General features: G+C 42.5%; 1 protein-coding gene across 1 annotated transcript in view; it reads right to left on the bottom strand.

Annotated features, from left to right (window-relative positions):
• Positions 1-465: 465 nt before the first annotated feature.
• The window catches only part of tex2 (testis expressed 2), a 29,695-nt gene continuing 17,652 nt past the window's right edge, over positions 466-12,508 (bottom strand). Inside the window, exons 4-13 of the mRNA XM_083930590.1 lie at positions 11,514-11,714; positions 9,956-10,319; positions 8,933-9,222; positions 7,856-7,999; positions 6,904-7,003; positions 4,528-4,648; positions 3,906-4,022; positions 3,411-3,620; positions 2,535-2,655; positions 466-1,762 (exon numbers count right to left, since the gene is read on the bottom strand). Coding sequence (XP_083786716.1) covers positions 1,619-1,762; positions 2,535-2,655; positions 3,411-3,620; positions 3,906-4,022; positions 4,528-4,648; positions 6,904-7,003; positions 7,856-7,999; positions 8,933-9,222; positions 9,956-10,319; positions 11,514-11,714 — 1,812 coding nt within the window. The 3' untranslated portion in view covers positions 466-1,618. The remainder of the gene's footprint in view (positions 1,763-2,534; positions 2,656-3,410; positions 3,621-3,905; positions 4,023-4,527; positions 4,649-6,903; positions 7,004-7,855; positions 8,000-8,932; positions 9,223-9,955; positions 10,320-11,513; positions 11,715-12,508) is intronic.

Here is a 12,508-nt window from a genome sequence, read left to right on the forward strand (position 1 = left end):
AGGTTTTATTGATCCACAACGATCAGAACCATAACATTCTGTGACATCACTGAACACAACAGCAATGTTCGATATTGTCATCACTGCAAATGAACAACACCAAAACGTGTGAAAAGAAAGGGCGTGTCTTAACAGACACAGTAATGGCACAAAAACTTTCTAACCTCAGCTGATGCAACAAATGTGGCGGCTCGATACGGAGGAATGTTTGTTTTAAAGGCACTTTCTGCCTCATACACTTTGCCAACACACACACACACTTAAACATAAATACATGTCAAATGACAGTTGCCTGTAAAGCAGCCAGAGGTCTTGGCAAATTGCAAAGATGCTGTTCTTGTTAAATTGTGTTATTCCTTTTGAATAAACAGTACAGAAAGATACAGCAAATCAATAAATAATTCAACAAAAAGGCATTGAATAGCTAGATGTCTGCTGACATTAAATAATATGGCTAATATCCAGTTCATTATTAAAATTAGACAGGGAGAGTATGTTTCACACTCTTCACATAAAAATAATCTAGGTTAAGTGTTACTGTTGTCACAAATGACCTTTAGTCTCCTACTGCACAAACTTCAGCTGTACATCACTGGGGTGGTCTCAATAGGAGCACCAGATAATGAAGCGATTGCTTACATGTCCCCTCATACAGTAGCCCTCACGCAGGACTAAACGATTGCTTGGGCGATAAAAACAAAATTACTTTTGCTCAACTGTGAATATAACACAAAAAGAAGTCTTGAAGCATGTTGTGTAGAGCACGTTGTCAGTGAATGAGCTATTCCTTTGCACAGCTAAGGAGCTGCATTCCTATTTATACATTCATCAGACCTAGGCAATGTTCAGCTGCTGTGTTTGCAGATATGTTTTAATTCACCCCTCTAAAGTCAGTTTTCAAGCACTATCCCCTACCACGTAATTAAAAGCACACAGGCTGCGCGTCACCACAGTGGATTCAAACTGACCTAGTGTATTCGATGAATACAGCGCCATTGATCTGTTTGCATAAAAGTGCCGGGCGACTGGCACAGGCAGCGGTGTGGATGGGTGATCAATGAGGTGATATCCCTGTGAAATGTATAAATAGATGCAGGGGCTTTCAGTAAAATCCTCTCTTCTAAGGATTATACCCTCAAACAGTTCCTCACTCTTGCCATAAACACTCTTCATCAGTGGCCTTGAAGTTGTCACAGAGTTATAGCAACAATAAACCACTGGATTAGAAAGGTCGCACAAAAATTCACACAACTATCATGTTTGGTGCAGCTGTACATCACAGGTATAATGGTTCTTCTGGTGGAATCTGATGGCTGTTTGTCGATCCACCACCACACACATAAGTTGAAAAATTCTGGACATGCCCTGTCAGAGAATTAATCATAACATTTGATGTGATTGGATGACAATCTATGTGTCACAATTCTCTTTCCTGTGTTTAGTTACCACAGATGGTTATGAGCTCGCCAACACTTCCTGTTTTGTTAGCGCACTTTATGGGCACTGGAACATGGATAAAAAATATTTAGAGGGTAGGCCCCGGCCCCGTTGCTGCACCCGTGGGGTCTCTGAGAGGGGTGGGGACTTGTCCTTCATTATGCACTTTGGACAGCAGTCTTCACATGTCGGAGACCTCAGACTCCTCGGGTTCTGGGTCCTTCAAGGCATCATTTGTCACAGTAACCAAGTTTGAACGTGGGTCCATGGCAGAGTGCATTATGGGTAGCCATATATCATCCATGTTTGGCATCACAAATATTTTCTGTTGGAGGACAAGCAGAGTAACAAGAGAAGTTCCCTTAATTTCAACAATAAACCTGAAATATAAAATATAATCAAAAGCTATTTGTCAAGAAAAGGGAATGGAGCAGAAACTACAAATTAATTCACATTTAACTAAAAATCTAGACCAAATTAAGACAGTGAGATTATACAGTATCTGCTTACAAGAAAGAAAAAAAAGACCTGCAATACATCATCCTCTGTGTATTTAACCCTGTGCTGTTATGTCTGGAAACCAACGATTTCTGTTTAAAGCCAGATGTATACACTCACTCACAAATGTCATCAGTGAGCACTGTATTTTACTGGAGGCATGGTTTAGGGGGGTGGTAAATAATAATAACCCCCCCGAGGAGTCAGGCAGGGATAAATGTAGATGTGGGGTAGACCTGACAGGGACAGTAGTTTGCAGGTGTGCCTCAGGGCAGTTATCTAGAGGCAGGCATATCATTACTTTGGATATATATGAGGGGTAGGAAAGCCACAGGCACACTGCTTTGAAGTGCATGTAGGTGGGCAGCCATAAATTAATTTCAGCGTTCTCTTTTAAGAGCTAAATTCTCACCCTAAAACACCTGGAGGGGACATTCTCTTTGTCCCTGAGTAAACTTTCAGTCTCAGTCAGGCTTTAACTGAGGTTTTAAACCACACAGAAGTTGGTAAACACCATGGGATATGGCATCACCTACTAACTACAATGACAATGTCAATAAATTGCATCCATGACTGAGCATCTTTGACTCAGTGTATACCTGGAATTCCTGGTCCAGTTTCTTCTCAATCCAGTCTGTCACATGAACTAAAGTGACCTCCCTCTCCCCCAGTTTAGGCCTTGCTTTCAGCTCTAGGTGAGGCGGACTCCGGAAACCATACCTGACAGCCAAGAGAAAACATTCACGGCAAAATATTATTTAATCTCATACAAGATGGACTGCATTCTGAGTTCTCTGACAGGCTCCATGAAAGCAGGCATCTTTGGTTTATTCTACTAAATTCAATACATTTTCCTATTTCACATCACGTGGTACTTTTTGTCAACGAAATGTGCAACAGCAATTAAGATCACAATAATGCTGTAGATCAGTGGCTTTTTTTTGCTTGTTGCCCCTTAAAATGAGGCTACATCTGATGCCGCCTCGTAGATCATGTCCTCAATGTGTACGTTGTTTGATTTGAAATATTTTTAGAGGCTTAAAGAGGTGAAAGTAGCCAGTATTCACAAGAAAAAAACTAGAGAAAACTATTCTTACATTTTGTGTAACAGAAATACATGTGTCCCATCTTATTCTTTTAATCATTAAGGGTTTTCAACTCAAACGTTGGGAACCACTGCTTATAAAGGTGATCCTTTTTATTATTTATACTAAGACATTCATTACAATTAAGCTTATAAAGCACACTATGTGCACTAAAGAATTTAATATTCCACATCTAAAATGAAAATACAAACCTTTGTGCCCTATTTTTTTTAGTTCACTGGTCATTAAACTTTTTTATCCTTTCATTGTATGCATGCCTGTATTTGCCCAGCAGAGGGCGCTGAGTTTTATTGTAAAACTAGGATTCCCATACACTCACTGATTACATCCTACAGTCTTCATTGCATTCCTCCCTGGAAGTGAACGTACCATATCCTGTCTGTGGGTGGAGGTGGGATGTTGACAGCCAGTGTCCCACGGAACTCTTGCACCTCCACGGTGAGCAGTAGAGGCGTGTTTGACACCTCCTCCATCTTTTTCTTAATGAACTCTGTCTCAGTGGCTTTCTGGAAGTACTTGGACTTGGCTATCTTGTCCACAAAGCGCATGATCTTGCTGGGCCTGTGGCCTCCCACGTAGCTATGTGAGCAGAGGATGGAAACGGAGGAGGCAAGGAGTGAGTCAGGTTCATTATTTATTCATAACGGCATCTCTTGCTGCTCAGCACCCACGATGGTGGGGAGTGACTGGCTGCTACATTAAATCAGTAGCAAGCTTTCAAACATGTGGGACTGAGTGTGTGGGTAGTGGGTGGGCCGACTGAAAGGGCAGAACAGTCTGCTTCAACACATCAGTGTGAATCTGTTTATGCCTATTTTTAATTCAGATACGTGATGTTGTTGTTGGAAAGATACATCAGCTCACCCCTCTGCTCCAGGAAGACAGGCTTTGTCACTGAGGAGTTCTGGGGGATCCTCCTCATCCGATGAACCGGCACTAGACGACTCCTCATCGCTGTCTGCCAGACAGTATGTCCGTGGCCTGGGCCTGTCACACATACATAGACACACAGAACCATTGACAGTTAAAACTTATTACCATTTAAATGTATCCACACAGATATAAATCACAGGATATCAATCTCCAGTGATTCACTCAAGAAAAAGCTATAATCCAGAACAAATGTGTTGTTTCAGTGACAGGCATGGATGGGCATCTATTTCCGAACTCACCAGCCATTTGACAAATCCACAGTGGTAAGCGTCCCGAGAGATGATTCGTATATATTTAGAGAAGGGAGGAAGAGCCGACAGAAAAATGGTAGGACATTGTGAAAAAACAGATGTGAAGACTAATATGGTTCTTAATGCAAATTTAGCCAATTAGCAGCTCAGAGGTGTTTGTTTAGCAAAGAAGGCTAATCCTTCAAGCATCCTATTTTGGCCTAGCCACTGAGAATGTATCACTCTCAAAAAAATCTGTAAGAGATTTTAAAATTAAACTCATATTGATAATCTTTATTTATAAATATGATTGAAAGCCTCACCACTCTTTTCCGTGCTCCCCGAGCCCCTCGCCCTCCTTCCCTAGACGGGCCAGGTTCATCTTGGTCTCTAGTGTCATGAGGAAGGAGCCTGTGTAGGATACCTCCAGATCAAACCACAGACCTGGACAGATCAATGAGGGAAACCGCACAGACATTTAATTTTTTAATATTAAAATCGAGCTACTCTACATCCCCAACAATACCACAAGAGCTTCAAAAATTACCAACACTGAATGCCTCCTGCCTGGTGTCTAATTGCTGTGAGGTCCCCCTGTAGAGCTGCCAGTACGAGTCCTATCCTCTAGCAAACAATGAAAAGGTCAGATCTGGGGCAGCGGTGCCTCCTTATTGGCTTATTAGGCTACTTCCTGTTTACACATTACACAGGAAGCGACGGGATAACGAGTCAGATTTCAACCCCCCTGCTGTTGGCTCACTTAATCCTAATGGATACATCTGATAAATGCTGTTTTATTAATCATCTGCATGGCTCCTTCTTCCTCCTACTTTATTTTCCACACTTAATAAATGCTCATCGATTTGTGTGTGGGTGACAGCAGTGTCACAGAGAGGCTAAATGACAGCATTAAGTCAGAACCCGCTGGGCAGTGTCTCATCTCTGTCTAGAACAAGACACAAAGGAGGGCGAGTCAGTCTGGAGGAGTCAACATATTGTACCTGCACCAGTGATGTAAGCATGTGTGTTTCTACATCAAACTGGGAAATAGATCAATATAACAACAATATTATATGAGACAAGATATTGCCTTGAATCTAAGTTGTTGTAATAGATTAACTATTGGAAAGATTGCCATATAATTTTGTTCATGATCCCAAGAGGATGGAACCTACCTACTTTGGTCATTTTTTTTGTTTGCTGTTGAATTATCTTGTCTACTATTACATGGATTGTCGTGCAATTTGGTACAGGTATGGTACTGAGATGACGTATGTTAATGACTTGGGTCAGTGACCTCCCCCAGCTTTTCCCCTAGTGCCACCAGCAGACTGACATTTGTGGTTCAGAGGGAAATGTCTTGACAATTATTGGATGGATCAAAACGCAGTGTGGTGCAGACATTCATAGTCTTGTGAACTTTGGTGATTCCCTGACTTTTCATCTCACACCATAAAGTTAATGCCAATCTGTCTATGATTGGCAGTGCTTTGATTTATAGCCAAGTATCAGTCAAACTAATGAAACCGTCAACAGCCACGGCTACAGTTTGTGCTAAGTAGGAAATGTTGGTATGCTAATATTAACTAAAGGTGGTAAGAGAGGTACAGGTAACAGTATCAACATTGTAAAGCAAATCATGTCCTCCCAATGTTACAGGGTCGGGAAGCGCTCACTCATTCAGTCACTTTCCCATCATAATCATCACAGGAGAAAAGAAATATCAACAATATATGAAATTAGGAATGTTACCATCAAAGCAAATGCATCCTGTTGTGTTCATGCAGGTTTACAGCGCACAACTTCCAGAGATGCAAGTCCCACATGACTAATTATATGCTGGCATGAACTGAGTATGCCTTGTGAGTATATTTCTGTGGGTGTATACTGTAGGTTCAGACAGAACACATTAATGAGCATTGCAGACTCAGCCGTGGAAATGTGGCTGACAGGGGAAGGACTCATGGCTGGCTGCTTCAATTGAATAGCAAAGATATTGCCTTTTCAATGCTTTTATATCTTTAGACATTACACTAAACTGTCTTTGGATTAACCTGAATATAAAAAAAAAGAAAAGCACAGGAGAGAAGAATCAATATGCCAACCTACACATTACACTCATGAATTTAAAATATAATGATTAAAACACAGCTCCCACAACCTGTTCCCTTCTTTTACCCTTCTTAAGCTTCTCCTTTCTCATATTCTCCCCAAACCAGCCACCTCTGTAAGAATTAATATGCCTCACATCTTTGTATTGTCTGTGTCCAACAAATCCCTTCGCTGGGACTCAAGGCTGGCAGCGGGCAGGCAGGGTGAATCAGTTTCTCAGTAATGGATGAGGGGGACCCAAGACGTGAAGTTTAATTACTGTAGTTTAATAGAGCTAGGCACGCAGAGATGCTAGACTCCAGAGGAGGGAGGGGGAATATCTTAATCCAGAGAGAAGAAGAGCAAAACTTCAGGAAGATGGAGGAATGGTAGGAGGGAGATAAAGGAGATGGATGGATTGAGGTAAAAATAAAAGTGAGAGTGTGTTTCACAATTTTGTCACAAAGGCAAGAGGAAGAACTGATGAACAGTCTGGGTTATGATGAAAGATGGAGGACAGCAGAGGAAGGGGAAGAAAAAAATCTCTACCATAGCGGACCATCACTGTTTGGAAAACATGACATACTTAGGGTAGCTTCTCTACCTACCTTGGTGGTCCACAGAGGGTTTGGAGGCATGGAGGATCTTAGGAATAGAAAAGCCCATGTCCAGCTCTGTCAAAGTCAGCTCGTTCATAACGTATGGCAGCTGAAATAAAGAAGACAGTCAAAAAGACAAAAACATATTTAGACTTCACAGCTAAGACAAAAAAGAGATAAAATACTGCCAACAGAGACACAAATTTGTCTCTTGTGATGTTTGTGCAAGCTATTTTCAGTACCAAGCGGCAATCACTGAAGCCAACACTGAAGGGCCCAAAAATGTAGTTCATCAAGTGTTGCTGGGCTGGCACCAAAGCAGGGTGAATCCCCATAGAGCCTCATGTCAAAATGATTAACTTTACAGCAGAAATAAACCTGTTTACACCCTGGTACAAAAATGCAGTTTTGGTCTCCAAAGCTAATTTCCTCATTCATGACAACTGTAAAGGCCATGAAGGGTGGCGCTGATTTGAGGTGCAGGTGGCTGCTGTCATGGACGGCTAATGTTAGCCACTAGCTGTCTGTCAGTCATATTCAAGATAATAATCTTGCACAGCGCTGTTGATAGCAACGTTACACATAGGCTACATATAAATCCCCAAGTGACTTCTATCAGTGCCAAAACCATAAGTATTTGCACTGTTTGCAGCTGTTAATTTGTCGTTATCTCGTTGCAGATGGGTTGGTGTGATATAAATGCAATTGATTTGCTTGAAATTGTTTGTTAATATGTATCAAGTACAGTGTTTACCGCAGAAATAGAATCTGTTTGTGATGTTTACTGCTGACCTAAATTTAAGTTGCTAGTGTCTAAATAACTTTTTGCTCAGCTCCATGTCTTTTCCCAGCAGGCAGTGTCAGGCACTGCCAAGATGGCGACGGCTGGAGCCACTAGGGGAGACGCCCATTTTCAGCTTAATTTTGTCTATATTTGACAAAGTCTTTCACCAATACCCACCCTGATCTTACTGAGCTTCATCTGGATCTTTTTGGAGACGACATCAGCCCAGTATTTCTCCCCCAGGAAGTCCCAGAAAATTCTTCCGACAAAAGCGTTGACCCAGGCTTCCGGCTTCACAGTCTCCTCTGAACTCCTGCGCATCTGAAGGACATACATGCAGGCATATTCTGTAGCTTTAATCTTCTACAATTTAAGCTAATAAAATAGAATAAGTCTACATCAAGTCTGTGGTCAATGGGCTTTTTTTGAATGGGTTGTTGGTTAGATGCCAGAAAAAAAGTCTGTTAACACAAGATTTTCACATTTTGTTCTACGATATAAAATGCATCAGTAAAAATCCCACTTGTTAAATTGTATGGAGTCTGAAAAACGCAGTTGCTGGGATGACCATTTAGCTGAGTGGTTAGGGTGCATACAAGCCCCCACCACAGCAACTTCCTAGTTGATCCAATAAGAAAGAACTAAAAATTGCAGTTCTTCGAGTCCAGGTTTCATAATAGAGCAATTTCTCATTGACCCCCATGTCACAGCATTGTTAAACATTTTCACAGCATTATTAAACGTATTTAAGGCCTGGTACAATAATACCAGGCTAGTTTTTATTTCATTGGAGGATAAAGTGTATGAATAATTAGGGGCGCAGCCTCTTCAGTGACAGCTAGCCGCTGGCCCTCACTTCGCCTGGGAGGGATACGTCAGCCAGATGGACGTATCTCCCTCCCCCCAATGTCACATCAATGACCTTTTTTGGTTAGAGGAAATGAGGCGGAGTTAAAGTCTGATGGCAACTCCCCTAGGCGAGTACGATTAGATCGAGTTGGACGCAAATACCCTGAGGAGAAAGTCCCCAGCTCGACTGCAAACATTGCTCCATAGCGCTACTAGTGGTCAAGAACCCCACAGGGTACCTTTAAGTGAAAATGCAGGAACTGATTTAGTTGACATTATTTCACCAACAAATCTAAAATAACTAATAACTACAAATAACTTACAACCAAGTGACATGACCAGGGATCCCAAAAGACCACTGCCTGATTGGTTGTCTGTTTGTTTTCAGCCTTTCGTGTCTCCTACCTTTTTGGTAGTTTTGGGGCTGCCCTCGGGGCTGGGCCCAGGACTGTCAGTGGCAGTTGGGCTTCTCTGTAGTTCCTGGGGGTTTATATATTTGGCCATGTAGACATTATAGTCCAAAAGCATCTTCTGCTTCATTCCTCCAGTAGAGCCACAGGAGAGAGCAGAGGAGGTCTCTCTGTGACGAGACTGAGGCAGCTCCTCCAAGCTTCCCCGGCTGCTGCTCCTGCTGTCAGCCTCCAGGCCTCCACCAGATTGGGGGCTGCTACTGCGGCTGTGTGATGGCAGGAAGGCTAAAAGTTTGTGTGGTTGGGGTGGGGGTGCAGGGTGTGATGAGTGAGAGGAGATTAATGTGATACAATTAAGCAGCAACAACATTTTCAGTGATTCAAATCAATGCATCATATTTCACATACATAATGCATGCTCCAGGCCTTGCATAGTGAGCATTTATGTTTTATTCATTTCTCACAACATACTGCAACACTCTGAATCAGCATGCTTTACACCAGATGACACACTGCAGCCTCTCTCTGACTCATATTAGCAATGAAATAGTCATTTTCCACATAATTGCTATGTACTGTATATCCACAAAACAGGCTTGATATTTATATCATCTTTCGTAATCCTGTTCACTCTGTACCACCTTTATCACTGGACCCACACAGTGATAGTGTTTCCCTTTGAATTGGGCCTTATCCTTGCAGGCTTATATCCCACAGTGGAGACCAATGTTATAATATGCTGCTTCTCTGTGCATGTAATCCTGCTGACCTATTCATACTCATCTGTTCGCTCAGTTGAGGGGATTGGCAGTCCCTAAGCTGGGGCTTATGCACAGATCTGATGGCTGTGCAGTTACATACTCAAGAGAATGGCTATTCCGACTGTGGGAAGTAACGTTTATATGTCTGTGCAAAGGCAGTATGTGTGTGGAAAGGGTGTGAGAGACAGATAAATCCATATACTGTACATGGCCGTTTGCATCTTGGTGAGTGATACTGTACATAGCCTCAGACTCACCACTCTTGCAGATGGCAGGCAGACCGCCACCTCTCCCCTCTGACTTTATTTGGGATGCAAGAAGAAATCTCCGGAACCACTCTTCTTTTTCACGACCAGTCCTCCCAAACAGGTAGATAGTCAGATCCCCCCCTCCAGACGTTGGCCTTTTGGGTTCCTCTGCTAATCCTGATGCCTCAACTTTCTCGCTTTTGTCCGTTCGCTCCAGCTTCTCTCCCAGCCCTGTTAATTTCTCCTCCCCAGCTTCGGGCTTCTCTCCCTGGGCCTTGGACATGAAGTCATCCTGCTTGGCCAGCTCAATGCAAATGGGGTACTTCTTGTTCCAAACTCTCTTCCTAGCCAGGCTCTGGGGCACCAGGGAGATCTATGGGGGGGGGGGGGGCATATAGACCGAGTTCATAATCAAACGCATGAAGATGATGACGCTAGAGTGTGTTGTTGTTGTTCTTGGGACAGTAGAATGCCCGCATTGAAATGAGAACAAATAAAAAACATGTGGCTCCAACAGTAATACATAATAGAACACAACGACTCACACACAATTTTCAGCATTGCATGGTTGTTGTGTTACCTGGGGTGTGTGTCACCATGTTGTAATGTGATGTGGAAGGAGGTATCAGATCTCAGAATAGTTAAATTAATAAGACCTTGGACAGAAAACGCATTCTTGAGGACACCCTCCAAAGCAATTTCAGTCAAAAGCAACTGGACTTGGTTATTTGACCCAGTCCCAGCCTGGTCAGTTGCGTACATGAACTGAGGAAGCCTCTTGGATGAGAGGTGAAACGTCTTCCTAGACAAACAACCAAGTCCAGTTGCTTTTGACTGAAATTGCTTTGAGGATAACAATGAGCTGGGCAAATGAGAATAATCACATGCTTGATGCTTGGGGACAGAACTCCAGCTTCTATAAATGCAGATAACATTCTCAACATCCTCAATGATGATGATCCATTACCGCCCCAAAAGCGGGTAAGCTTGTGCGTGCTAAAGCCAGTCATGTTTCAATTTCCAGTCTTAAATTGCACTGTGATGTGGTGGGATGAATGGAGAACATTTACACTGAGGAGGCGTGTTATAGACAGGTTTAGGGGAATGATGCAGGGCTATTCAGTTAAGAGGAACTAGAGAATGGTAGCAGGATGATGAGGACAGCCATAATGACCCTTGCCCCTTTACTCCATGATTCTTACCCTCTTGCCTTCAGACATACAAAACCGTCGAGTCAGCACACTACTACACAAGATGCAAAGTTGTGTGTACAGGGTCAGTGACCTGTGATATTCACTCCATGTTTACACACACTATGTGACTCTGAAAATGAGTAGCTTTGTCACTGAACTTGACCTATTAGCAAGCATGCACTCGGGCGAAGGCAAATATAAAGGGACGTGTGCTCGATGTCACTATCTGTTAAGCTTATCATCAAAAAGATAAATACACCGGAGGGGCAGGCAGACACACACACACACACACACACACACCCACACTTAACACACTTAATAACTGCATCTCTCTTGAATTTCTCATTAGCCACATACACCCTCAACTACCACACCTTGCTGTCCGTCAGGTCATAGATCTTCTGGCTAATGTAGGTGACGTCAGGTTTAGGCTCGTTGTGCGTGGCACGGCGGGAGATGTTCCGGTTTGGCTTGGACAGACGCAGGACGGAAGCCTCTAGACGGACGTAAACAGAGTGGGTCAGGGTGGCGTGGTACATCTCTGGGTCGTAGCTGTGGATCTCATTCATCCAGCCCTGAAAGATAAGGGGAAAAGGGGGTTAATGACACGGACTCAAAATGTTTCAGAAGTTGAGTTTCGTTTTTTTATACTTATTGTTGGAGGGATGACAGAAGGTAGCATATTTTAACCAGTCTATGAGGATTCAAAGTCATTCGGTCCAATACGATATCCTAAAATCAATGAAAAGTAACACATTTTAATAACTTAAAAAAAAAAAAAAAACTAGGTTATGACGACCACAGACATATCTTGGCATTCTCCATACTGCAATTTCTCATTACTTATCATCCAGCATCTACTAATAAGCAATATATCTGTGATTGCATTATATATCAATATACCGTGGGGCTCTACTCTTAAAACATTAACTAATGCCTAGTGATACAACTATTTTGTCTACCAACTGTTGTCGTCAAAAGACATCATTGCTTGCAGATTGAATATGAAATCTCATACCAGTAGTAGGGTTGAGCAATAACTATCGTCAAAAGAAAATGTAAATTGTATAGATTTTTCTATATTGTTTCACGTTGTCGAAAAAACAGTGGCCGTACAGCAATATAGCTGTCATTTGGACAACCTTAAGTTCTGATCTTTGCATGTTATGTTCATTTCGCTCTTAAATCGTTATCGGGAAAGAAGATTTTAGCACAACAAAATTTAAAGTGGGACATCTGAAACACTGACTCTTTGTTGATCCTCTGAGGAAGAGAAAGTGCAGCCCCACTGCTGTTGCCCTGGACTTGTGTGCCCTGGGCTCTATCGTTAAAATGAGTATATCATGTTCTGCACAACTGCAGAGCTCCC

This window comes from Echiichthys vipera (assembly GCF_963691815.1).
Source record: "Echiichthys vipera genome assembly, chromosome: 17".
Lineage (NCBI taxonomy): Eukaryota > Metazoa > Chordata > Actinopteri > Perciformes > Trachinidae > Echiichthys > Echiichthys vipera.